Source organism: Rhinopithecus roxellana, chromosome 15, assembly GCF_007565055.1.
Source record: "Rhinopithecus roxellana isolate Shanxi Qingling chromosome 15, ASM756505v1, whole genome shotgun sequence".
In the NCBI taxonomy this organism is placed as follows: domain Eukaryota; kingdom Metazoa; phylum Chordata; class Mammalia; order Primates; family Cercopithecidae; genus Rhinopithecus; species Rhinopithecus roxellana.
The window spans coordinates 72,044,272-72,071,097 of NC_044563.1; the positions used below are offsets into that span (position 1 = coordinate 72,044,272).

Sequence of the window (26,826 nt, forward strand, 5' to 3'; positions counted from 1 at the left end):
TGAAGTTAAATTAAATGAATAATTTCATTTCATTCTCAATGTCAAAGAGCAGCGGAGAGCAGCTTTCGTGAATGCTGAACATAAGGCCAGAGTATAGCTCTTGCCCCTGTGGGCTCTGAGGACTTGGAGGTCCCTGGCTGACTCCTACACTCAGAGCTGAAGTGACTGCAGGCAGGAGGAGCCTTCCCTGTTGGCTGCCATTGGCACCTGTGCAGCCTGCTTCAGCGTGGAAGGGTGTGTATCTGGCTAATGCACCAGCCCACCACATCCCAGGAAATGCAAGGCTTGTATCTTGTATGGCGCCCTAAGCTCCCAGTTTGGCCACACATCATCAGTGTCCTGAGCATCCCTCTCAGGAATGCCCACTGTCAGCAGCTTTAACCTACCCCCCGGTGGTCCTGGGACCCCACTTCAGCAGCCCATGCGAGCCCCGCTCACTGCCGAGCCAAGCCCCAACAAGGATGAGCATGGGCGCAGCAGGTCAAAGGGAATCTATTGGTGCCAATGGGCAACTTTAGGGTCAGATGGAGATGCCAAGAGCTAGCCAGAAGACTGAGTGATCCGGGACTTGGGGTGGAAGGAGGATATAGAAAAGTGGAAAAGGGAGCGGCAGATGGCGCCAGGCGACCACACCTGCAGCAACTGCCTGAATGAACCATGCATGCCCTCACATCTTGCCAGTCTTGTCACTGCTGGCACCTGTGCTCAGGGTGTAAGTCCTTGTGTCCATTGTCTACTGCATTCCTAGAGCAGAGCTGGCATACAGTAGGCACTCCTTGACATTTCATTCTCAAAAGACTTTATACACATACTGGTATTTTTAGTCACGCCAACCCCTCTTTCTACTCTCCCCACAGCACTGGCCCCCGTCACCTTCCACTGAGGACATTATGGGGCCAGGATCAGAGTGAGGCAAGGGAGGCACTCAGGGCCAGCATGTGCCCAAGAGGGAGTGCCCCTCAAATTATGTACTGAAGGCAGCTCCCCTGTCTCGCCCGAGTGTTAGCCCTGGAGAAACAGCAGTGACGGGCAGGTAAGGGAGTTATCAACAGGCCTATTTAGGCTGTAGAAGAGGGCCCAGCTTGGGGAAATGCACAGAGAAGACTGTTTCATGGATAGAGGGACAAAGAGAGGCTGGGCTCATTTGACGGAGTGAGATGCCCACCTATAGATACAGGCAGATGACAGAGATTAAAATTTAACATGGGAAGTAGAGACGCACATTTTCCAGGCCTTGGCCTTGTGAAGGCTTCTGTCTTGGAATCTGAACAAGCAAGAGTCTGCGCATATCCTTCCCTTATCAAAATGGAGACACAACTCAGCCCCAGTCCCATGGCCTTTGCTCGCAGCTTCCAGAGCTCAGGCCCCTGAATATTCTATTTCCTCATGCTTGGCAGTCCCCTTCCCATGGAGAATCTGTGTCCTGAGGCAGCCCTGGGTTCGGACTGGGCTGGCTGATGTTCAGTTAAGAGGGGTTGCCTTCCTTACTTGTGGAAGTTTTCATTGTCTTGCCCACGGGGAGCACACTGGGGACCCAACTGGGGCCTTCCATGCTGCTCTTCCAACTGGGGCCTCATATTTCTTTATACCTGCGTGAAGAGGAAAGAGGGGCGGAAGACAACGTGAGACGACTTCATAAGCACCTGCTGACTGGGGAGAGGAAAGACAGGGTCCCAGGGTCCTGTCATCATCGCTTTCATCTCAGTTCTCTGTAATTAGACCTCCCTTTCACCTCTCAGGCAGGACATAGCAAGCCACATTAATACTTAAAACCTGGCTGGGCGCAGTGGCTCACGCCTGTAATCTGGGCACTTTGGGAGGCTGAGGCGGGCGGATCACCTGAGGTCGGGAGTTCAAGACCAGCCTGACCAACATGGAGAAACCCTGTCTCTACTAAAAATACAAAATTAGCCGGGCGTAGTGGCGCTTGCCTGTTGTCCCAGCTACTCGGGAGACTGAGGCAGGAGAATGACTTGAACCTGGGAGGCGGAGGTTGCAGTGAACTGAGATTGTACCACTGCACTCCAGCCTGGGCAACAAGAGTGAAACTCTGCCTCAAAAAAAAAAAAAAAAAAAAAAGAAAGAAATTAAAACCTTACACTGTTCATGCCACCTTTGACAGCTTTACAAAGCAACATCACAAAAGCAACATCACATATCCCCTCTTATCTCAGCCTCAGGTCAATTCTGCCGGGTATTCAGCGATAAGCATCCCCGTTCATACATATAAACGTGGTGGTTCAGAGAATCTGGGTGCTATGCCCAAGGTCTCATGGAGTGAGTGGAGAAAGCGGGACTGTCCAAGGGTTTTTGGATTTCAAGTCCAGTGCTCTGTCTGCTCTGACAAATCACTGCACACCTCACACACAGGCCTCCCGTGGAGAAGGACCAGCCTGGGACAGCGGTGGCAGTCCAGAGAAAAGCAAACAACCCCCAGGCCCAGGTTCAGTGTTAGGCTGTGCCCGAGCTCTGGGTCTGCCTCTCACCTCCAATGAGAGGCTGCACGAGGCAAGCTCACACATCCAAAGCCAGACACAATTCCAGGCACCGAGCAGTTGCTCACTAAATACTCCTTCTCCCTTTCCGCTGCTCTTCTTCCCCTCCCACCCTCAGGCCCGGCTCCAAGGAGCACAGGCACAGGAACTTTGCTCTTCCAGGACAGGCAGGGCAGGACAGGTGCTCTGCGTGCTTCCTGTGTCGTGTGTCTTCCTGCTCTCACTTCCTCTCCCCTGCGTGGTGTCTTCCTTAAGTGGAAGTGCGTCCCCGGATGTGTGCTGGTTACCATGACCCAGGGGGTTCCTCCTCATGTTTGCCATCCAGCCCCGGTCCACAGCTCCGGCCAGCTCGTGAGCGGCCTCCTTGTTAGCACGAGGCTCCTGCTCAGGACGCCCAGCCAGAGAGGGTCGCCCACCAGCAGACCACCAGCACTGTGCAGCCTCAGCCACTAACCTACTGGTGCCACCACCACATCCACCACCACCAGACAGGAGGCAGAGAGCACACCAGGCCAGCACCCATGCTTGATTCACGTTTGTTTCAGAGACTTTGATTGGTAGTTGCTGTTTTTCTGCATACCCCAGGCAGAGGGGCCAGATGACCTTGGTTTCTGAACTTCAGGAGGCACTTGCAACTCAGTCTCAGCTCAGAGAGAAACTGGTTTCCCTATTTCTGCCTCCTCTGTCCCCGGAGGGCATGTCCAAAGTTCTAACACTGTCCCTCAGGGAAGAGGCCGCCAACCTCTGTGGCATCTCAGACCCCTTGGCAAACACTTCCCAAGCACTACGCTCTGCTGAGGTGGAAAGTCTTTACAAGTGGCCCACAAGAAAAAAGAGAAAGTTGGAAAAAGTCAGACTGCAGGACAGAGGATTTGCATGCAGCCCGCATTCAAATGGCACTTGGGTCACAGACTCGAAGTAAATACTCACAAAAGTCATGGGACTTGAGGAAAATACGGTCGCTGGTGGGTTAGGACCACACTAGAGCTATGGAGACACACGGGGACAGCAGAGGACGGGTTAGCAGGGTGGGGGCCACCCAGGGACTGGCTCAGTGCTCCTCAGGTCTGGGCTGGATGAGCCTCAGCCTGCGTTTGGAGAAACTGAGCCCTGGGCTGATTCCCATGACAAGTGAGTTTGGCAGAGGGGTAACTTCAGCTCCCCAGAGGACTCACCCGCTGCCTCTGCTCAGGGACACCTTCCAGGCCAAGATCTCTTTGTACACTAACCGACAGAGGAGCTGTGGAGTGCAAGGCACAGAGGGAAGCGAGGGCACCATTAGCATTGAGCACTGAGTGCCCAGCGCCAGGTGACCTGTGGACTGGCAGTGGAGAAGGGGGAGAGACACACTCCCATTTGGCAAGGGGTCACTCAGGGGAAGGGAGAGTGCTTCTGAGCAAAGGGCAGCTGCTCTCATGACCCCAGAACCCCCAATGGCCAATGCTTTGGACCTCCAGGGTTGCAGCCTCTCAGGACGGAGCATCCCTTAATACCTATCTGTGTACCCCAAGACTCTTACCAAGCAGGCTAGGACGTCGGCAGAGATGAGCATGTAGAAGACGTTGTTCCAGCCCGTGGGGGAGATGAGACCAGCCAGCAGAGGCCCCAGAGCTGCGCCTGAATGGAGCACAGGCTCGTGAGCAGGGGGACCTGCACCTCCCCTGCCCACCGGAGGGCACTATGCCCAGGGGCCGGCCCACAACAGAGCTAGAGTCACAGACCTATGGAGCCGGTGCCGTCGATGATGGCCGTGACCGTGGACAGGGCTTTGGCGTTGCCCTTCAGGCTCTTGTGAGTGCCCTGGAGAGAGAGAGTGGCGTGGGAAAGCCCAGCCGAGCAGCAGCATGAGCGGAACCAGGACAGGAGAGGGGCTGACTCAGGGAAGGTGGTGACTGGGGTTTGGGCTTGAGAGGAGAGGGGCCCATGGTACATTCTGAAGGAACTTGATGGTTTCTCCTCTGCAGGATGGGAGACAGTGAGAAATGGACCTGGAGATGGTGACCCTGACCAAGCCCCCAGAGTGGTTCCTGGCCCTCGGGAGGTGGCCCCACTTACCAGGTCAGCAGAGACAGCAGTGGTGATGAGCGCGTAGGGGCCATTGACCAGGCCCCCGCAGATGATCAGCATCACTGGGATGGCACAGAGACAGCCCAGTCAGAGAGGAGGCACCACCCACAGCCCCAGCCCTAGGGCAGGAGCACCCTCTGGCCTTCAGCCCTCCCAGCCCCTCCACCTGCCAGTGCCCCTATGTGGGCCAGCCTCATGGGGCCCCCAAGGCAGTGCCTTTCCCGTGGCCTGGCAGGACTTGCAACCTCCTCCTCACCTATGGAGCTGGTAATCCCGTCCTGGCCAATGTAGTTGTACAGGAACATCTGAGAGAGGAGAGGGGAGAGGCAGAGTCACCAATCCCTTTGCCGGCCTGGAGCCCTGAGGTCTGGAACAACTGTCTCCTGCCCTGAAATCCCAGAAGGCATCCTATTCCTTTTCCCTTGCATACCCAGATTTCTCTGGTCTTTAAATGTCCCAGGATGGATGGTCTAAAACGTGGTACTCTATCATCTCCCTTTCTCCCAACAGTCTTCTCTCAGATTCAACCTCAATCTCTTCTTTCCTTGATCAAGAAGTTTAGGAGGTGGTCTCCTTCTCTACCAAGGCCAAACAGTCATGAATCTCCCTCTAAAGTCCGCAGTCTGGCTCTTTTTCCAAGGTGCCTCTGCAGACCCTCGCCTCTCCTCCCCCGTGTGTGCACAGGGATGCACATGCACGTGTACACAGAGACATCCATGTGTGTAACGTGTGGACGTGCACACAGGCCAGAGGCCCACACAGGCTCCTGCTCACATGCATTCACACTTTACCCTCGAAGTTATACGCACCATGGGGGCAGCCAAGATGAGCATGACGCAGCAAGTGGTGGCCCTGCCATTGGTGTAGTCAGAGATGAGCCCTGCCATGATGCCACCTGGAACACACACCCACTCACACACTGCCTCCCAGACAGGACCACCCATCCCCTCACCTGGCACCCCAGCTGTGCCCAGTGCTGGCCTGGGCCTGTCAGCAAGAACCAGCAGAGCTGCTTTGTCCGCAGCCCTCCCCTTCCTCTAGTGCCCATCACTACTGGAGACCAAACAAAAGGGCATCTTTCTTAGGCCCACCCAGCCAGGCAGGAGCAGAACTGAGAATAAACCCAGGAGCCATTTTCCTCTGGTGCCACCTACCCATCGGACCTGCCCCTTCTTCCTGCACCCCACAAGAAAAGAGGGGAAGGGAGACTGCTGGCAGAGCAGGGCAGGGCCTCACCTATGATGCCACCGACATCAAAGAGTGTAGACAGGTCCCCAGCCTCCTTGGCACTAAAGTGAGCTGTGGAAAACACAGGTATGTGGTCAGACCTGGGATTCAGGACAAACATCCTGAGCGTCCCAGCTAGAAGCCCTGCAGAGCACGATCCAGGCCACTGCCCCCTTTTCCGAGGAAGAGCTAGGGACGTGTGGAGCAGGCTGGCCAACAACCCTGAGGACCCTGGGAACAGTCCCTGCTCTATCAGAGACAGCGGCCTTGAGACTGTGGCCAAAACCTCCAAGGGGCCATGCGAAGAGCCTGCTGCCATCGACTTCTTTGGGGCGCTCCGGATCCCAGTAAGAATTGCTCTCTTCCCCTGCAGGATGACCTTCACCTCCCAGGATGCCCTCTTCCCCTGCAGGATGACCTTCACCTCCCAGAACAAGCCCTCCCTGGCAAGCCCTGGGATCTGGCCCCCAAGCCTGCTGTCCTGTGGCCACCTTTCCCCTGGAACGCAACCTGAGGCTCAGCCCAGCCCTTTCTCTGCTTCACTGGGGCCCTAGCAGCACTAGGAGCTCTTCCCATTTACCTTAGGCTGTGCCTAAGGTACACAGAGCCAGGAAGGAGACTTGCAGGGACACAGGGGCCTCAGGTAACAGGCCTTGGCTCCATGTTTTAAAAAAGGAATGTCCAGAAGCCGAGATTGTAGCCCCACCCTCGAGATTGCCTCATACTCTGAAGTCAGCACCAAGGCCACAAAACAAAGAGTCACGGTGTCCAAGAAGCTGCCCTAGCGCTCCACACTGTCACAGAGAGAGGCCCCGACAGAGCTGCAGGGCAAGCTACGGCTTGAGACTTGGCCATGAGTAATTCCTACAGTATCCTGTTCAGAGCAAGCACAATGTGTGTCAAGGCGCTGTTGTTCCTCCCCAGGGCTGGGAGGGAGGGGAGCAGTACTGGGTGAGAGGTCCTCAGCCCTGGTGGAGCTTGGAGGCTCCTGGGGACTGGGCAGGGCGGGGTGGGCTGCTCTTTGGTAGCCTGACCTATGGAAAAGCCGAGACCCAGGCCAGGTGGACATGAAACATCCTTTTTCAAGTGATCTCTTCTCATCTGTACATCCCTGGGCAGGGGCAGCAGGGAGTAGGTCCAGGAGACAGGGCAGAACACCAGTGCAGCCCAACAGACCCAAGCATAGGGGCATCAATCCCATGAGGTCCCATTGGGAGACCACCATGGTCACCACCAGGCTACAAGGAGTGGGATCGCTCATCAGGCCCTCTTCCTTGGACTGGGGACAGATCCAGCAGGCAGGCCTTTCCTAGCACCTCCCAACCCTACCACCTATGAGCCAAGCAGCCTGGAGGGGGCTTCTCCTACACTAAGGGCTAGAGAAGAAGATAGCAAGAATTGCAGAACAGAGCTCTGAGTTCCTAATCCCCAGCTCAGTTCCAACGGAGGGAAGGTGGCTGGAATCAGGGTCTAGGGGGTAGTGTGCTGGGTTTAGCTTTCATTTAAATAAAGAACTAAATCAAGCTCCTTTCACTCTAGGAGAGGTTCAGCAGGAATTCTGCCTATATACTGGAATCACAGGTATCACTACAAAGGGCTTCCTCTCCCACCAGAGGTGGCCTTGGCCTCCTCAGAGACCCCTTCATTCCCCTTCTCTTGGACTTACCCACATTGGAGATGTAGAGGGGCAGCCAGTAGAGGAAGGTGTAACTGACCAGCTTGGCAAACAGCAGACACAGAGAGAACTCGACCACGCCCTGGGGAGTGCAACAGGGGGCACATGGGAAGGGGTCCAGAGGTCCTGGGTTCAGTGGTGGCCCCGAGGGGTGCTCAGTACCACCCCAGTACTTTCCATCACCTGCCACACAAGGCAGCCTCCAACACATCCAGTCCCAATAAAAGCAACATGACCACTGTGCAAGGTCGTTTCAAGACAAGTCTCCCACACTGCCCTCCCCAGGCAGGCTGCCCAGCTTACATCTCCCCTATAAAGAAGTTCTAGAAAAATAGATCACCCAAGCACCCCATCTCCTCATCACCAACAGAAAAATATGGAGAGCCCCTCTCTTTCCTCCATTCCACAAACTTCTTACTGGGATCCGGAGCGCCCCAAAGAAGTCGATGGCAGCAGGCTCTTCGCATGGCCCCTTGGAGGTTTTGGCCACAGTCTCAAGGCCGCTGTCTCTGATAGAGCAGGGACTGTTCCCAGGGTCCTCAGGGTTGTCCTGGTTCTCAGCTGGCTCACCCTGAGCAGAGGAGATGAGCCCGGATGTGGGTGCGTCTGTGTGCTGCCTCCCACCAGCTGAAGGTGTAGCCCAGGCAAGAGACACTGGCTCCCAGGACGGGGAGGCACATGTTCATCTTGGGCTGGACTGACCTGCCAGACCCATCAGGCTGTAGGGCCAACCCATGTGCCTAGCACTGGGTCTGTGAGGTCAGTGAGGGCCAGAACTCTCTGCTCTAGCTCCCCAGGCCTCTCTGCATCCAGCGCTCTGGATGGAGTTGGAGGGCAGGGATGGGGCTGGGAGGGCTCACACTCACATGGTGCTGAGGAGGGGAGCAGTCCACATCTTCTGGGTCTGGAAAAAAAAATCGCCTTCTAAGAAGCTTCCCAACCCCCCCAATCCCAAGGTGATTGCCAGGCCCTCACTGTGCACTGGGTCTAAGCCATCCTAGGAACCGGCCCCACTTCCGATTCCTAAGGTGGCCAGTGTGTGTCCCAGCAGGAGGGAGCAGGGCCTGGGGCTCAGGAGACAGCTTTCTAGGCCTGGCTTTCCTAACAACCAGCTGTGTCACTACTGCCTCTTGGACTTTAGTACTCTTAGCTACAGAGTGGCTCTCATACCTGGCCTGGCTAGTGCACAAGGCCACCTGCAGCAAGTGGAGAGCCTGGTCACTGTAAGAATGTCCCTTCAACTCCACCTTCCTTGCTCACACCTCTCAGATTCAACCAATGCTTGCCAAGCACCTCCTATGGGCCAGGCATTTTAACTATGGTATCTCAGTGAAGCCTGCAGAAATCCTACAAAATAGACATTATTATTACTATTATTATTTTACAAATGAGAAAATAAAGGCTCTGAGAGATTGTCCAAAGTCACAAGGCTGGTCCTCCCACTCTGTGACCAGCAATCTTTCCAGTAGATGCAGCTGCCTTCTCCCAGAAATCGAGACATTCTAGGCTCACTTGTGGGTCTGTGGGGAGTGAGGGGCCCACTCACGTTCGATGAGGAAGAGGAAGGTGATGACGCCCATGATGGCAGTAATGATGCCAGGCACGACGAACGACAGGCCCCACTGCCCGTTCACCCAGATGCCGGCGATCAGGGAGCCCAGGATGTTGCCCACAGATGTGTGGGAATTCCAGATGCCCATGATGAACCCCCGCCTGGAAGGGAGGGAGAGAAGGGAAGAGGGTAGAAAAAGTAAAAAGCAAAGCACATTGTTCATAGCAACGGCCCCAACCAAGCTCTAAAGCTGGGCTGACTACAGCTTCCTCAAGGCACCAAAGACTGAGCCCCAAAGCCACAAGTCAGCAAGGAGTGGGAGACCTTGGGTGGTGTCAAGCAGGTGGCTGCAGGGCCTGGGGTCTCACTCCCCCTGCCCAGCTCCCTGAGTGAGTGCCGATGGGAGCTCGAGCCACGCTGAGGGCATGCGGGCCCGGCCCTCGTTCTTTTCTGTCCCACCATCTCACTCTAAAGCACTGTCCTCAACCAGGGACATCTGGTAACAGCTAGAGATTTTTGATGGTCACAACTCGGGGTGTGCTACGGCATCCAGTGAGCAGATGCCAGGAAGGCTACTACTAAACAGCCTGCAGTGGTAGGACAGTCCCCAAACAAGGGTCCAATAGCCCAGAAAGTCAGTAGTGCCAAGGTTGAAAATCCCTTCTGCGAAGCAACTTTGTTTTGCACACAAGCCAATTAAGGGGGGGGGTGGGGGATGTTTTATAGGCTTTTTGTCTTTGTTGAAAACAGAAATTCATCTATTATTAGAAAAAAGCATAACTAAGGTTGCCTGCTGTATGGGTTAAAGCCTCATCAATGAGAAAATCAGTCCTGCTTTTAGCCACTGCTAAGTATATGAACAGCAACGCAGAGGCCGCTTTCTGACCCTTCCCTCTGAAATCACATCAGAGGCCACAGTGACCAGCTCGGGACTCCCAGCCCTCCCAATCCTTCCCACTCCTCCTCCCTTGTCACACTCACTTCCCCTTCCCGAACCAGTTGCCAACGCAGGTCACCACAGAAGGCCAGCCTGTGGTCTGGACGAGTCCATTACAGACCTGCAGAGAGAGGGGAGGGAGGGTGGGAGCAGACCTGGGCTGAGCAACTGGCTCCCTGCTCTGACCACTCTGGGCTGAGGAGGTTCAATTTTATGGCCAAGGAGCCCTCCATACCCCACACTACAAACCTTGCTCTTCCCTTACACACATGCCACACCTCCCCAGTGTCATGAGCTGGCTTCTCTCGCTCAAGATTGTTCAAGCAGAGACCAAGCCTCCCGGGCATCAGAAGTGACCACGGCATTGTGCTCAAGGCCAACTCTCTAAGTGAATAAATGTCGGGGCAGTAGGACCAGGAGGTGGAACCCAGTGCAGTGTAATAGAGAGCACCAGACAGGGAGCCAGGAACACAGGCTCCCATCCGCTGTGAGCGGCGGTCTCCCAGGTCCTTCCTGAGATGGGAACACAGGCCCAAGTGTAAGACGGTGACTCATACCTGGATGACCACAAAGTACCAGAGCTCGTGGATGTTCCAGAAATATCCCAGGCCAAAGAGTGAGGTGAAAAGGCCACTGAGCAGCATTCCAGCTGAGAGGTAGTAACGGAGCGGAAGCCGCTCCCCGAAAACCCCACTGGGGAAGAGAAAGTTGGATCTGTGGTTAAGCTCCTCTGAGTCCACCTCAACTCCCTACCACATTTCTGCCCCCACCGCACTAGGAAGTGGCTCTGGCCAAGGTCCCACCAATGACTTCTGTGTTGCCATGTGACGGGGCCAACCTCTGTCCCCCACTGCTTCTGTGACACCTGGCCATGCTCCATGACTTTAGCCTGCCCATCTTCCTCGCTTGGCCAGCCACTCTGTCGTGTGTTTTCCTCTCGGAGCAGCCTTTTGCATCACTTTTATGGTTGTAACAACCACCCATAGGCTAAATAGCTCCACATGCGTATCTTCAGGCCTGATCTGTCTCCCAGAGCTTCACAGTCGCAGCCAGGTGCCTCCTTTATTCAGATGCCCCTGGGGCATTTGAAACCCAGTGCTCTTAAGCTGAATTCCTCTTCCTCCTCCTGCCAACCACCCTGACGCCTTCATCATCCTGCTATCCTTATCTAAGTGAATGCCACCCCTTGGCCACTCAAGCCAGGCTCAGAGCTCCCTCAGACTCCCGCCCCTCCTCCCCACCCCTCACATTCAGTCTCCAAGACTCACCGGGCTACCTCTTAGCTAGTGCTCCAGTACATCGCCTCTTTCCACTTCTATCACCACTATGGTAACACAAGCTCAACAGCTTGGGCTGTTGTCAAATTGGTCCCTCTGTGTGACCAGTCTCATCCACCTCAGCATCACTCTCAGAGTGAGCTCTCAGAAATGCCCATCTGGATAGGACGCCCTGGCGAAAACCCTTCCATGCATCTCTGCCCGTGGACCTCATGTGCCTCAGCCCTCAGCCCTGCTGCTACCTTCCCTACATTGTCACTCCCTCCATACACCTGCCCGCAGTTCCTCCCGTAGGTCATGCTGCTTCTTCACATTTGCCCTACTTGCTCTTGCTATTCCTTCTGCCCAGGTCTCCATCTGCACCACTGCGCCCAAGTCCCTTGCATCAGGTCAGGCACCATCTCCTCCAAGAAGCCTTCCCTGACCCCTCTGCTCTAGCTCAGCTTGGACTGAGTAATGACCTCGGAGCTCCCAGAATACCCGATGGCCACGTCTGTCATGGAGCCGGCCACAAGTTTTAGCACCAGCTGCTGATGCATCCATTGCCCCCACTAGCCTGTGAGCTCTTTGGAGGCAGTTTGCAGCCTTATTGATCATGGCTTCCTCGCAATGAACAGCATGCTTCCCGCGCTGGTTTAGACGCAGCAGAGGACGGGGATTCTCCCAGCTATATGCGCACACAGGGCCATCCTTAAAGGGTCCCAGTCCATACCTACCAACTGTGGTATCTGAGTGAACAGACTCAAAGGCAACATCCAGGAAAACCTTTCCAGGCAAAAGAGCTGCTACCAGTGGGAGTCTACCAGGCAAAGGAGCAGTCTCTGCGACCATGGTAAGGCAAGGAGGATGGCTGTGGGTGGACTGTATGTGCAGCATCCCTGATCTCACTCCCACGTTGGGGAGCCATCACGCCCTGGTGGGAGTTTGCTTCAACCCAGCTGCCCCCAGGCTCCTTAAGGGGAGGTAGCAGCTCTAAATCCTCCTCTTGGTCACAGGCTCAGCCTCTGTCCTTACCTGATGAACATGCCAATGGCATAGGCGACGAGGAAGGCGTTGTCCACGCCCGCCAGCAACTCCTTGTAGTTGTCCTTGTCTGAAAGCAGATGGGAGGAACAGAAAGCTGACTGCATGGATGCCCCTGCAGGAAGCCCTCCCTGGACAGCCCCTTCTCGAGGAAGAGGGAATGGGGAATGGGAAGAGCACCTTGTCCTGTTCTTACCAAATGGGGCCCAGCTGCACCACGTGGTGTCATTGAGACTGTGAGTATCATTGATGGGTTTGATCTGCTCCGAGCAGTTCTGGTGCAGACGGCTCTGGAGAGGCAATGGGACACACAGGTCAGGGGTTGACCCAGAGGGGAGCAAGCAACCACCTGCCCCAACCATACCAGAGACACTGCCTCCTAACCAGATTCCATGTCCCCCTACTGGCACCTCCTCCTGCAGGAACTGGCTGCAGGGGAAAGCGGCCACATCAGAGCCATGAGCAGCATCCACATAGCCCAGGGACCCTGCACGCTTATTCCATCTACAGCCACCCACACAGCTGTCTTGGGGAATAAACTCAAAAGGAGCCTCGGTGGCCATGGGAAGGGGTAAGGACGGTTATGACAGTATGCTTCTGCACTCCCCCTTGCTGCCAGCCAGCCTCACTTTGACGACACTGATGGGCTTCCTGGACATGTGATAGCAGGTGTAAATGAGGAAGGTCAGCAACAGGATGGAGCCTCGGAACCTGCAGGAAGGGACAGCATCTGTGTTAGTGGGAAGTCAGCCCCGGCTGGAAGTTCTGGGCCGGCGTCCCCGACCCGTGTCCCCTCTGGCAGTCCCAGGGCCTGGACACCACCAACTCTTTCCTTCTTGGTGCAGAGGCCAAGGGGAGGCTGGGAAGAAATGCCCAGAGGCCAGGGTGCTCAGGGGACCTGTCTCCCTGGTCCCAACTCCTGAGGCCTCTGTTGGAGCTGGCTCGGCCCCAGCTCACGGGAAGCACCTCCGCCTGCTCTGACCAGCTGGCAGCACCTCTGCTTTTTGTTGGCCTCCCTGAGGTCAGGGCGCCTGTGTGTGTGCGTGTGTGCGGCAGAGGTGGGGGCAGCGAGTTCGAGTGGTTTTCCCATGTCTGAAATGATTGGCGGTAGGAAGGAGACTGAGTCAGTCAGAAGTGTCTGTTTTTAAAATGAGGTCGACACTCCTCTGAAGCTTCCACCAGGGCAGACACAGCACCTCCTTCAGCCAGGTGGTAGTTGGAAAAGAAGTGGCAGTGGGACAGCTGGTGACAGACCCAAGCCTTCTTCTTAGTCCCAGTCCGTCCATCCCACTGGACAGAGCCCATTCTTTCCATCTGTGACTCACACACATGTGCTCTCTCCCACTCCTCATGTCTCATCCCATGCCCTGGCCCAGGATGGAAAGAACAGTCCAGTTGGGTGGCACTCAGCGTTTCCACTGCGCCCCGGCTGCTCCCCGAGCCTGAGGCCTGGGGAAGGACCCCAGAGCCCTGCTGAGTCACTGTCTGTTCCTCGCCGCAGCCAGGAGCCAGGACATGCATGGAAAATAGGCCTCAGCATGGAGCCCCAGTCCAGGAGAAGGGGCCAGGAGTTAGGCGAGACCCAGGGCTCACTGAAGACTTCATGGAGAAGGGTCAGGCAAAAGGGTGGGAGGGGTCCTGAAGCTCTTTCTGTCCTGGCTCCAAGAGCCCAAAGGCGGGACACTGGATGCTCCCTCTGCCTAGGAATCCTCCTTCAAACCCACTTCCCCCAAATGTGGCATGAAGCAACACCCACGACCACTTGGGAAATAAAGGGGCATTTCAGCAAAGCCCAAAATGGGCTTGGGCTACAAGGCTCCTTCTCACTTTGCCCCTGGATCGAGCTTCCTACCTGAGTCCCCACATCTGTCTTCTTGAGAGACTGGAGTTGCTCCTGCCCCTCCACAGCTCTGCTAAAATGCTTTCAGTGCCTTTCCATCCCATCCAGCATGAAGGTGCAACAGTGTAGTCTGGAATGCAGGCAGCTCCACACCCCAGTCTCTCTGACCACCGGTTCCCAAAGGCGCACATGTGGGTCAGGGAGGTCCTCTAGGGACTCAAGTTGTCTAGGGAAGCTGGGGCTACTCCAAGTGCCTGTCACAGTGACTGACATGGGCAAGCTTGTGGCAACAATGTTTTCCAGGTTCCACCTATTGCCATACAGCTCATGACTCTTAGTTCAGGGACTTCTAGAATCTGAGGGAAATCCTCTGAGAGACTTTGAAGGGGTTGTCCAGCTGGCCTTCTGTAAAGAGCAATGGATGGAAGAACGCAGCAGCCCTACAGATAGCACCCACCAAGCCCTGCCTGGGATGCACCTGGTTCAGGGAGAGGCAGGAAGCTTTGCGTGGCACCTCTCACTAATTGCCTGTGTAGCCTCCCGGGAATCCCTAAGCCTTTTTTTTGCCTCTGGTTTCCTCATCAGTTACACATGGCTGCTAGCATCAACCCTGTCTGTCCCACAAGAGAACACAGCATGACTCTCCCCCAGTCCCCAGGTCCCTGGTTATACTGCCGGTAAGGCACCCCAGTCAGTGGGACCAGCCTTCATGATCACATGGATGTGCCAGGGCCTTTGCCAAGGTGTTTGACCACTGACCATGGTGACAAATCAGATCCTCTCAGTGTCTGAAAGATCCCTGGGGGCCTCGGGGCCCCAGCTACGACTGTTCTTTCATCACAGGCTCGGCAGTGAAGCCCTTGCTGGCTACGTAGCCTGGTGTTGACTAGGAAGCCAGACTGCACCTCCACACTCACGCTGAGCCCTCCCAGAGCAGGTCAGAGCCAATGGGGGCCCGGAGGCACAGCCTCCTGCCAGCACCCCTTCCCCTCCCACCCCACTCCCCCTGCTGCACTGTGTCAACTCCAGTCTGCCCTCCCCGACTCCCCTGCTTGTGGCCCCAGGTGTTCTACCTTATTTGCCCCATGGCCCTTTTGTCTGGAGTCCTGTCCCTGCCAACCTCAGTAGGAGGAGCTGTGCCCATTTCTAACATCTTGATTCTCTTTGGCCAAAGTGAGGCTGCTCTCCCACGCATCCCTGTGCCCATCCTGCACCAGGCACCATGCTACAATCTAGCACTAGCAAGAGAATCTGTGAGTGGGATCTCCACCTGCCGGGGCGCACAGGTCAGCCGGGAAACAGTTAGACCTGGTGTGACGACACTATAAGAGAGAGCCCTAGATGACACAGAGGAGAGACTCCGAGCCAGAAGGAGGGAGCAGTGTCGGGAAAGGGCTCCTGGAGCCGAGGCTTCAAAAACAAGCAGGACGAGGCCAAGCCAACCACAGCTGGGGCAGGGAGGACTGCCAGGGAGAGGAAGCAGCGTGCACAAAGGCATAGAGGTGTGAAATGGCACTACCTGTTTGGGGAACTCTGTCTCAGTGGGGACATCTGAAGGGTGAAACTAAGTCAAGCAGAGGAGCAGAGGTGACTGGGAAGGGCAGGGGCCTCAGGTGGCATGGCGCAGGGCCTCAGATGCCAAGCTGTGGCATTTAGGCTGTCTGTGGAGGTGATGGGAAGCCACTGAAGAGAGCGGGAGTTCCCAGGTCAGCGGCTCTGAACCCCAGCCAGCCTAAGCCAGGTGAAGACCCAGGGCTGTGCCCTGTAGGTTTTGGTGGGAAGCGCAGACAGGCTTCCTCACTAAGGCTCAAGGCCAGTTCCCTGGGCCTTTTTCATCCTGCCAGCCACTCCCAGGCACATGGCAGCATCACAGGGGACCCCAGGTAGTGGATGTCTATAAGAGAAAAGAGTAAGGACTTGGGAATCAGGCAAAAGCTGGTTTCATTCCTTACATCTTTTTACTCATCGGAAAAGCAGTCTTGTCACCTTTCTCAGAACTACTGATGGGTTAGTGAGATGCATCTAACCAGCCTGAAATTGCTCCTGATGCCCAGTGAGCGCTTAGATGACAGCTAGTGTGCTTCCAATTTTCAGACGAGGAAGAAGGGCTGGAGGGGTGGAGGCGGCCCACACTGCTCTGTTAGGGGAGCCAAGTGGGGTCAGGGCTGAACCAAACTCTCCTGGGAAGTGGAGGTTCTAGCCCTGGATTTACCTGGAAGGCAGAGATGTGGCTGCCAGCCTGGGACCCTCCACCCACCTCCCACTGTGCATAGCTGGGTCTAGATGAACATAAGGATTCTCTGGCTCCTAGAGCTCTGGCCTTGCCTGTGGTGGGCTCTAGGGCTTCTTGGGGACCCTACAGTGGGACACAGGGGAGACTCCAGGCCCGGGGCCCTCCTACCTGCTCCCCTGGGCAGACAGGCATGTCAGCAGGGGTCCCCACTTACATCCTGACCTGGTAGGTTCCTAGATTCCAGCCCTGCCCTCCTCCAGGTGGTGGCCTGATATCCCTGTCAGCTCTGATCCCAACTCCCTGAAATCCACCACCTGGAGTCCCCCATGATCCTGCCGGTAGAAAACCTGACACACCCAAGATAGCAGGAGAGTCATGAGTCTTGGGGGCGCAGGGGGTCCTCAGCTGTGTTGTGTGACACTAGGCCTGGCACTGGCCTCTTCTGGGACTTCCTTCCTGGCCTCCAGAGGGATGGAGGGACGAGCTCAAAGTCACACCACTCGCTGGGCATGGCATAGTTGGAGCTGGGCCTCCTCTGAGTCTGGTGCTCTATCCATTCCCCATTGTCAGGTGTTCTAAGAGAAAGGCCAAGGTGCCATGGTTCGCAGGAGACTGGGACTTCGGTCAGGTTAAGGGCTAGGCTAGACGGAGGCCAAGATTGTCAAGCTCACACTAGCTACAGGAAAGCAGCTGACGCGCTTCTGCGTTTAGAACCCGCAGGTTTCACTTCTCCTGTCACCAGTCCTTCCCTCATGAGCCAAGAGGTCCCAGAAGAGAAGCAGGGCACAGAATATGAACAGCCAGGCCTTGCCTAGCTGGCCCCAGGGTGGCTGTGACAGGGAGGATGGCAGCCCAGGGGCTGGGCCAGGCTGGGCAAGTAGGCCAATGACCAAAGGATGGAGGGAAACATCCCCGGCTGCTCCAGATGGGGTGGCTGTCTGATGACCCTCAAAGACTTTGTTAGCAAGAGGTGGCACTTCTCAGAATCCCACCTCCCCCCACCGGATACTGGTTACTGAATAACCAAGTTAGATAGAGAGGTCGACTAGCTATCTCTTAGCTACTAGCTGACAGTCCAACCTACTTTTTCAAAGAAGCCTGATAATAACTTTATTGACCTCGTTGAGACTTTGCACTAGGAATGCTTCTGGGGTAAAAATCAAGAAATGGCATCTCCCAAAGCAGCAACAGATTACAAACAAACAAACAAAATCCCCAAAAGACCAACTGCCGCCACCACTGCAACAGCAAAAACCAAGAAACAGCCCAGCAGAGGGACGCTGCTCCTGGGAGATAGCAGAAACAGCCCCTGTTCCCCAGTGGCTCCCTAGCCACTCCCCCATCCCAGGCTGGGCTGGCTGTGGCTACAGGTGACTTTGGCACTTGTCCTGAGAAAATGGACTCAGTGGCCTCTTCTCGGATGTGACTGTTCTGAGACTAAGCAGATCTGAAAAGGATAGAGGGCTGGGCACCGTAAGAACTTGGCTAGGGTCAATGGTGACAGTGCCCACCTCCCCCCGCCAAGCCCTCCACCAGCACTGGGAGACACCCTGCTAGGAAAAAGCCAGCCAGGAACAGATATCACAGGGGCAGAGCCCTGAGCCAGGCCTTTAGCATGCAAGACAGGACAAGGCTCCCTCTGGGAGGCGCAAAGCTCTCCCAGGGCAGCAGCCAGCCCCTCAGGGAACCCTCTGTTTGCTGTCCTTCCTCCAGCTGGGACGTGGGTGCATGCTCAGAGAGATCAAGTTGACTCAGAGCTTGCCCCGAGAGCCTTCCCAGAGAAAGAAGCCATTGGCCAGGAGCCACAAGGAACTCAGGACGTTTGAGAAGAGATTGGTGGCTCAGATGACAATCTGTTTTAGGAAAGAGGAAAATACAGGATAGATTGTTTTGCTTTGGGAAGAAAGCTGAGTAGGGGACCCTGAATGGTCAGGCAGAATGAAGACAGGCTTCACGCTGCAGCAGGGGCTCCGATCAGCAGCCAGAGTAACGGGGAGGGTGGGAGTGTTGGTGGAGCTCAGAAGAGGCAGCCAACAGGTTTTAACTTGGTGTCTCTTCTGAAGAAAGGTTGTGTAAATAGCACTGATGGAAGCATGTTGATGATGGCAGAGCTGCAGTCCTGCTTAGAGGGGTAGGAGGATGGCCTTCCTTCTCCTGAGCAGGAAGGGTCCAGGGGACAAGACCTGAGCCAAAAGCCAACAGGAGAGTAGTGACACTGCCCCCCCACCCCCCGCCCCACCCCACACACACACCAACTTAGTGTCTGTGTCTGTTAGTGACTCAGATTGGAGGTCCTGAGCTTCAGGGACTCTACGCCTGGTGTCTGTCCTCAATTCTGCTGTTACTTTGGGACTGTCAACTCCGACCCCAGCTCTCAGTTGATACAGAAACTTGACTGGAAAAAACAAAGCCTTGGCCAACCACACAGACTATTTCGAAACCTTGCTGCTACCTTCTAGACCAGCCCACAGGGCCTGAGTCAGACAGCTCCACCCCAGGCCAGTGAGGTGCACACCAGTCCACTGTAGGGAGGGAAAGAGGAAACAGCAGGGTGGAAGAGGAAGCCCAAAAAGCAGCTGGGGGAGAAGCTGCTGTCACGAGGGGTGGGGGATGGGACCTCCACAGGCTCATGTGCCCCTTCTTGGGGGCTGGAGTAGGGATCACGGGCTGAGCCTCCAGGTTCTCCCCAGGAGCCCTCGTTTCCTATTCCAAGCAGCCTCTTCCCATCAAAGCTCATTTTAAGCAGCCCTTTCTGCTGCCCTTATCATGCACCTCTTTGCAGTCAGCAGGAAAGTAAGATACGAGAGAGCTAGCCCACAGAACAAGGAAACGGACCTCAGACTTCAAGCAAAATTGGCTGAGTCCTTATTTCTGGTTCTGCCACTTCATGTGACGTTGGGTAAGTTGTTGTACGTCTCTAAGCCTCAGTTTCATCTTCCTTTAAATAAGATCATACACTCCTGCTGAACGAGAGTGTTATAAAGATTAAATGAGATATCCTGGATGTGAAAGTGTCTGGCACACAGCAGGTTTTCTCTCGGTATGCGTTTGAACGTCTTTCTCCTGCATCCTCCTCAGGGTAGGCACCAGGAACCGGCAGTGAAAGCCCTTAGCTAACTCCATAGGGCAGAACCATCCATCCTAGCTCAGCAGTGGCCTTTTCCAGCTCACAGGGGAAGATCGAGGTGTGGGGAGCTCACAGCTCCTGCTCTTCCTGCCTGCCCAATTCGCCCTCCTGCCCATTCCTGCTCATCCAGCTGTGGTCACCCTGGTATTTACTCCCACAGGCTTTTCTTCTGCACGTTCTGGGCTGTCCCCTCAGAGGGCCCCGGGAAATGGGCCCAGCCCCATAAAGACCAGCCGCAGTCATTTCCCATGCTGCCAGGTGCCCCCAGACACACCCACACAGACACTGGCACAAAAGGCAGGAACCAGCCAGGCTCCGGGCTGGGGAACCTCCGGGTGCTCTGTGGCTCTGAAACGTCATGGACAAGCCATTCATCGTCATCCTGACAACGAAGGCCTAACAGGAGGAGGACAGCAACATCTTCCTGGGCAGAAACTCCACCGTCTCTGACTCTTGCTTGGATGTCTGCAGCTGTCTCCACACACCTGGCGCCATATGACTCCCAGCCTCCTGTCCAGGGGCGCCCTTTGTTCCTGCCAGCTGGAGCTACATGTTACTACTTCAGAGACAGGGGACGGGCCATGTCTCCACTTGCATGCCTTTGCCGGCTCTGTGGCCTCTGCTCAGAACACCTCCAGATCCAAGTCAAAGACTTCCTTCTCCTAATGGAGATGAATCTCTCCCTTCACAGAAATGTATAAGCACCTAGCCAATACCAAGTATGCTAGACACTGGGCTAAGTGCTTTAAGCAGTTTCTCATTTCACTTCACCAAAACCCTGTGATATAGGTACATCATTATTTCCATTTCATAGATAAGGAAATTGAGCCTTATTGGAGATGTTAAGTGATTTGTCCAAGGCCAAATGGTCATGTAATCTTTTCCCCACCCAACGCTATCATTAGGAAGGCAGTGGAAAGACCACGGGCTTACGAGTCAGACTAATCTTGATTCCAACTCCAGCTCAGTCATTTATCAGCTGTGTGGCGCTGGACAGGCTTACGTAACTGCTCTGTGCCTCATTATACTCTTATGTTCCACAGGGAAGCTAACATTCACCTTGCAGTTCCACAAGAATTACAAATAAACAATGCCTGGCACAAAGTAGTAGGAAAAGCAAATAGAATATAGTCAATCATCAGTGTTTACTCAGTGCTTCACATCAGCCTGGCACTGACCTAAGTACCTTACACATAGGACCTCATTTCAACCTCAAAACACTCGTGTGATACAGGTATTATTATTACCCTCATTTTACAGAGGAAGAGTCCAAGGCCCAGGGCCAATCCACTTTCAGCTTCCTGTTCTGTCTTCTTCGCTTCTTAAATGGGGGACATGTGAAAGCAGTTAAATGTGACAGAGCCTTGATTTCTCATTTTCAGACTATAAGTCTTTATTTTTATTTGTCTCCCCCCTGGACTGTATTTTGTTTAGCACAAGAAAGGTGAATTGGGTTAATATGTATCTGTAATAATAACATCATCATCACTAATAATGATGGTAAAAGCCGCCACGTATTCCATGCTTCCTGTATGCCAGGCAATGTATACACATAATATCTAACCTTTTATGCGTTAAATGCTCAACAAGTCAGTTTTCTTCAAAATCTCCCCAACTGACTTCTGCACTCCCCTCGCTGGTCCTCTGAATGACATGGCACATGGGAAATGTCATCCTTTGGCACTCAATAAGCAGAGCAGGGCCTTCTAAAATTGCTGACTATGCGTACACACCCTCTCTCCAGCTTGATTCTTAGTTCCAAGAAGGTAGAACCCTGTCTTGACTGTCTTTGCAGGCCTCAGAACTCAGCATAATAATGGACCTACAGAAGAACTACGTGACATTTAGTGTTTGATAGGAATCCAAACCTAAACTTATCTGGAAGGAAGTAAAAGGATACCTGTTGAGTACCCTCCAACAGCCACAAGACGTCAAGAATATTTCCTTATATTATCGCATTTATCCTCAAGAACCCATCTGACTTTTACTGATGAGGAAACTGGGGCTCAGCAAAGTCAAGGCTCACAGTGGTGAAAGGATTTCAACCCAGGTCTCTCTTAAATCCCAGAGATGTTGGGGAACACAGTAGCTGAATTCACACCTTGAGAAGTGTGAACGTGAAGAGTGCTGGAGGCTAGAGAAAGTCATGTTATGCATATTACTGAGCCCTTCTAGAATGCTAGTGTGTTCTAGATGGTTTATGATGATCCACCCTCCCCACTCCCCATTCTCTCTGAAATGTTAATTACTTTGGTTAAAAGATATAACCAATATACTTGAATGAGACTCTACTAGGTGCAATAGTGGCAGAGAAGTATGACTTTGTATACATCGTATTGAAACCTGTTTTTGTTTATTAAAAGAAAAAATATTACACATAAGAAAAATGACTGGTTGCTCCAGAATAAGAAAGAGAACAGTGAAGCTCAAATCTGAATGGATAAATTTGTAGGTTTGTAGAAAGGAAATTTGATTTGTCTTATAGTACATGCAAACAATAAGTCTGAAAATAAGCAATTAAATGCGTTAAAATTTTGCCAAAGTTGGCAAAATCTTGATGAGTTTGAATATTTAACTTAAAAAGAGGGAGGGCTCCTGGAAAACCACAAAGATTTGTTCTTTCATCTTTTAAAAAGAGAGGTGCTAGAAATAATTAGATTTATTTAATATGTTAATATCGATCAATTGCTCGGAAATAATTGTCAAGTCAAAAGAGATGCTCAGCCTTCTCTAGGTTAAATCTATATTGGTAAAATAATATTATTTATCTAAATATTTGAGAAATTATATACTATATGAGAGTTGTGCAGATTTCTCAATGCCCTCTCTGTATATGACATGTTTCTATTTATCAGCACCCTGATGGTGCCTTCCCTGATGACAACAGTATACGTGTTACTAGTCACGATTTCAATTATTATTTAAAATGTTACTGGAGCCTGGGCATGGTGGCTCACGCCTGCAATCCTGGCACTTTGGGAGGATGAGGTGGGAAGATAAGGTAGGAGGATGGCTTTAGGCCAGGAGTTTGAGACCAGCCTGGGCAACATAGCCAGACCCTGTCTCTACAAAAATAAAAAACTTAGCTGGGTGTGGTGATGCATGCCTGTAGTCCCAGCTACTTAGGAGGCTGAGGCAAGAGGATCCCTTGAGCCCAGGAGTTTGAGGCTGCAGTGAGCTATGATTGTGCCACTGCACTACAATCTGGGTGACAGGGCAAGACTCTGTCTCGAAAAAATAAAATAAAATAATAAAATAAAATAAGTTACTGGGCTGCAACTTTCCTTCTTTAATTTAAATCTAGCATCTTCCAGGCCACTGGTTTTCAACTGGAGTTGTACATCAGCCTTTCCTATGCAGTTTTATTAAAATACAGATGTTTAGGACTTACCTCAAGCTTACTGAGTATCTTCAGTCGATATTCTTGGCATTTTATGTAAATTATATCTCAGACATTTTATCTATTATAAGATTTTTTCTCTGTAAAAGTCATGTTCATTTTTATAAATTAATATCATGTTCATTGTGTTTTTTGAAATTAGCCTTATATTTTTAGACATTGTCTAGATTTTTTTGTTGTTTGGATTAGCATCTTTTTGTTTTGCATACCACAGAAGCACCAAATTTCCTTGTCAGTTGTATTATTCTTGTCATGAATTTTTATCAGATCATTCATTCTTGAAAATTAACAGTAATAATCAACACTTTTTAAGCCTCTGTCACCTACAGATAGTTTTTATTTTACTCTGATGCTTCTTAAAGGCTCTGTATTCAGTTATAGAATAGAGGAGGAGTTTTTGTTTTTTGTTTTTTAAGAGATGGGATCTTGTTGTGTTGCCCAGACTGGAGTGCACTGGCTATTCACAGGCATGATCATGGTGCACTACAGTCCCACACTATTGGGCTCAAGGGACCCTCCCACGTCAGCCTCTTGAGTAGCTGGGACTGTAAGCATGCCACTGGGCCTGGCAGGCCAGAGTTTTTATTTTTAACAACCAAGAACTGTCTCAGAAAAGCACTGTACTAATTGTTCTCGGGTATAGGCTTCTGATGGCACCACTTAGACAACACTAAGAACGTACTAGTGGACTGAGTCAGGAGTTCCAGAACTCTTAAGTCAAGGAGCAGATAGGTTTTTGAGATTGCTAACCCAAGATTCAGCGGAACAGAATTAATCACACCAGACAGCATGAACTGCTGATGGATGACGGTCTTCTAGGTTCAGAATATTGTTGATGTTGTTATAGTGTTCTATCTTCTGGACATATAAGGAAGACCTTTCTCTTTCTTCTTAGGCTATATTAACCCATAACAACTTAGTAGATTCTGCTTTCATAAACTGAAATGTAACACTTATAAATATATTTTTCTCCCTACCTGACTCCTCAGAATTCAGAAACTCTCATGGAATCTTCTTGTTTTTCATGGCAATATGGTTATGTGCATGGGTTCAGTAAGTTTTTTTTTTTTTTTTTTTTTACCAGTACATAATTAGAAAAATCGGTTATTCAACCAAGACCTTGCCTGGATGTTGTATTTGATCAGGATGTCTATTTAATCAGATTCAACCAGCCTCCTTTAAAAACTGAGGTTCACTCTATGGAGCCAATACTAAGAAAACCCTTCCAAGAAAATGGGCTTACTGGGTTTCCAGGTTTACAAGCCAAAAGGAAGGTCACTCCCTGGCTAGCCCAGAAACTTTAGGATATTTTGGGGACCCTGAGAAGAGGAATTTGCCCAAATATATCAGTACAGTAGGTAAAACCTGGTGGAGACAGTTTCTTGACTTGGCTTCTAATGTCAGGACAATAAATAATTAAAGGCTTTAAAAAATCGAATCTAGGATTCCTTATGAAAACTTCCAGTCAAGTTTATTAACTTAACAAGGGCTATAGGGTAAAACACACTTGTAGTACCTATGTACATAATCAAGTCAAATTCAATGAGACCAGCTTTATTTTGTGATCAAGAATAATCTTTCTAAGAAATTCAAAAAAAATCAAAGCAGGAGAGACTGTAGAAAAACAATGTATGTCCATGGAAAACTATGCCTTGTCTAGCGGATAGTCCTCCAGGTTATCAGATTCCAGCTTTTAATTGACCTTGAGCTATTATAAAATTCTTTGAAGTGGTAGGTAACTGAGAAGTCATGCAAAATATGCCTATGAAGATTATTTCAGTAGTCTTCCCTCACAATCTGTAGAAGACCAGTTTGGTCTCAATATTCCTAACCTATAAATGAATATGTTCTTTAGATTCTCTTTTTGAAATTGTAAAATATATATAATGTAAATTTTGCCACTCTAACCATTTTCAGTCTACGTTTAGGTGGCATTAAGTATGTTCACATTGTCTCTCAACCATTACCATCATCCATTTCGTGAACCTGTTCATGTTCCCAAACTGAAACTCCATACCCATTAAACAATAATTCCCCAATCCCCCTCTCTAAATTCTCTTTTGAACCAATTATAACATCTTCTGGCTCCTTTATTATGAGTAAAAGAAAATCTTTAACATGGGTTCATTTTTATGTCTTTGTGAGTCAGAATTTTAACCTTTTTCTGAAAAATAACTTTAACAGTCTCCAACTCAAAAAACACTAGGTAGATAATCTAAATTGGTGAAGAAGGTTAGAATTGATGAGGGCTCTCAACAATTAAAAAATGTGTAGGGCAGCCAATTGTCTCATTTTGCGCAGGATTGAGAGGGTTGCCGACAAAAGACTGTTTCAAAACCAGGACAAATTGGCCATTTTAATAGCATCTGCCCTATTTAAAGGGGACTCCTCAATCCTTTTCATTTAATTTGGAAATTTAGGTCCGGTATTGCCACATCATCCATTTTTCTTTTCTTTCCTTTTTTTTACTTATAGAGACAGGGAGAGGTGTGAGCGGGGAACCGGGGTGGTGGGGGGTGGTGGTGGTCTGGCGATGTTGGCCAGGCTGGTCTCAAACTCCTGGCCTCATTCAATTCTCCCATCTTGGCCACCCGAAGTGGTGGGATTACAAACATGAGCCACCATGCCCGGTCCACATCGTCTATTTTTCAAGAGAAGTCGGGAATCTAGCTATTTTTGTTAAATTTTATTTGTAAATAATGGCAACTAACACAATATTTTAAAAACTGTGCAGACCGAACGGACTGCTCCAGTGGTTGACTGCCTCTAAGAAAGAGTGGCTGAAACCTCTCCACCCCACCTTGCAGCCCAACATGTGGTCCCTGCGGTCAGGAAGAGAATCACTGTGAAGCCCCTCGCCCATTGCTGAGGGGCTGCCCTGCCCTGCTCTGAGAGCTGTGCCCTTTCTAGGTGCTGAAAGGCCTCGAGACGAGCTCCTAGGACCACTGAGTTCTGGCCTTGGCATTTGAGGGCTAAAGGAGACCAAGAGGGACACTCACAAACCCCAGTGACCACCCCTTTCCTCTACCATCCCCTGGTCTCGGTTCCCCAGCCTGCGAGCCCAGGTTCTCCAGCTGCTCAACTACAGAAAGGCGCTCTGAAAGCGCCCTGGGTGTGTGTTAGGAGGGGAGGATGGAAACGGGAAACGCTGGAGACCCTCCCCGGCAGCCTGTTTTTCACCAGTGTCACAGAGCCGGCGGCGCGGGGTCTGGGGGAGGGCGGGTGGAGTGAGGCAGGGAGGGTTATCAACCTCCGAGGTGGGCGCCGCTGGAGGAGCCCGGGACCAAGTCCCGCCAGCACCCCTGGCCGAGCGGCGACGCCAGGGCCGATCTGGGGGTGATCTCCGAGGCCCCTCGCGGCCCCCCGCAATCCCCAAGCCCGGGAGGTCCTGGTGCGCCTCCCTCCCCTGCCCCGCTCACCAGCTGTCCCTGGAGAAGGCGCGGAAGAACCAGACTCCCGGAGCCAGAGACGACCGCATTTTGCCCGACCGGTACCCAAGGCTGAGTCGACGGAGGAGGCTACGGAGCTGGGCGCGTGTCCCGGGCAGGACTGGCTGTCAGCGGGGTTTAAATGCCCCGCCGGCCGGCCCGCCCTGACCCCGCGGCCGGAGTACGGCAGCGCCCGCCCCCTTGCGCCTGACCGCCCTCGGGGTTGGGTCCAGCGCAAACCTGCCGGTCATCCCTAGTCCGGCTGCTGGCACCGCGGCGCTCCGGTGCTTTGCTTCTTGGCCATGGCCGGACAGCTCTGAGGTGCTGGGGCTCCTCTTTCCGCCCTGCGCTTTCTGCCTCACCGCCCGCCGGGGAACCGAAAGCAGCAATCTGGTCGCTGTCCAGTGTGACGTGCCTGCCCGCCCGCACTACCCCGCAGCGCTTCCTGTCCTGAAAAGCCGTGGTCTCCGACACGGGTGGGACACGAGATGCTGGAGGGTTGGAAGTCACACTCAGCGGCCCCGCATGACACTAATTTCAGTACT

General features: G+C 52.5%; 1 protein-coding gene across 3 annotated transcripts; it reads right to left on the reverse strand.

Annotated features, from left to right (window-relative positions):
- Nucleotides 1–474: 474 nt before the first annotated feature.
- Nucleotides 475–26,636, reverse strand: SLC37A2 (solute carrier family 37 member 2). Of its 3 annotated transcripts, XM_010384616.2 has the most exons (19): nucleotides 26,273–26,636; nucleotides 12,883–12,964; nucleotides 12,450–12,543; nucleotides 12,245–12,323; nucleotides 10,511–10,646; nucleotides 9,998–10,074; nucleotides 9,011–9,177; nucleotides 8,331–8,368; nucleotides 7,883–8,035; nucleotides 7,456–7,546; nucleotides 5,799–5,861; nucleotides 5,372–5,457; nucleotides 4,819–4,867; nucleotides 4,551–4,624; nucleotides 4,217–4,295; nucleotides 4,015–4,112; nucleotides 3,671–3,735; nucleotides 3,426–3,482; nucleotides 477–1,589 (listed from the first exon to the last, which is right to left on the reverse strand). In XM_010384616.2, the coding sequence occupies exons 1-18, from the start codon at nucleotides 26,329–26,331 to the stop codon at nucleotides 3,431–3,433; spliced, it is 1,542 nt and encodes a 513-aa protein (XP_010382918.1). In that variant the 5' UTR covers nucleotides 26,332–26,636; the 3' UTR covers nucleotides 477–1,589; nucleotides 3,426–3,430. The 3 variants fall into 3 exon arrangements, with proteins under 3 accessions (XP_030773518.1, XP_010382918.1, XP_010382919.1); XM_010384617.2 differs by lacking the exon at nucleotides 3,426–3,482; XM_030917658.1 differs by lacking the exons at nucleotides 3,426–3,482; nucleotides 3,671–3,735 and having other exon boundaries at nucleotides 475–1,589.
- Between the last annotated feature and the right edge of the window lie 190 nt (nucleotides 26,637–26,826).

Coding starts and splice junctions, on each gene's coding strand:
- SLC37A2 (XM_010384616.2), bottom strand. CDS start 26,331: ATGCGGTCGTCTCTGGCTCCGGGAGTCTGGTTCTTCCGCGCCTTCTCC. Junction 8,369..9,010: donor CTTCCTCTTCCTCATCGAAC/GTGAGTGGGCCC, acceptor TTTTTTTTCCAG/ACCCAGAAGATGTGGACTGC. Junction 4,113..4,216: donor CGACGGCACCGGCTCCATAG/GTCTGTGACTCT, acceptor TGCTCCATTCAG/GCGCAGCTCTGGGGCCTCTG.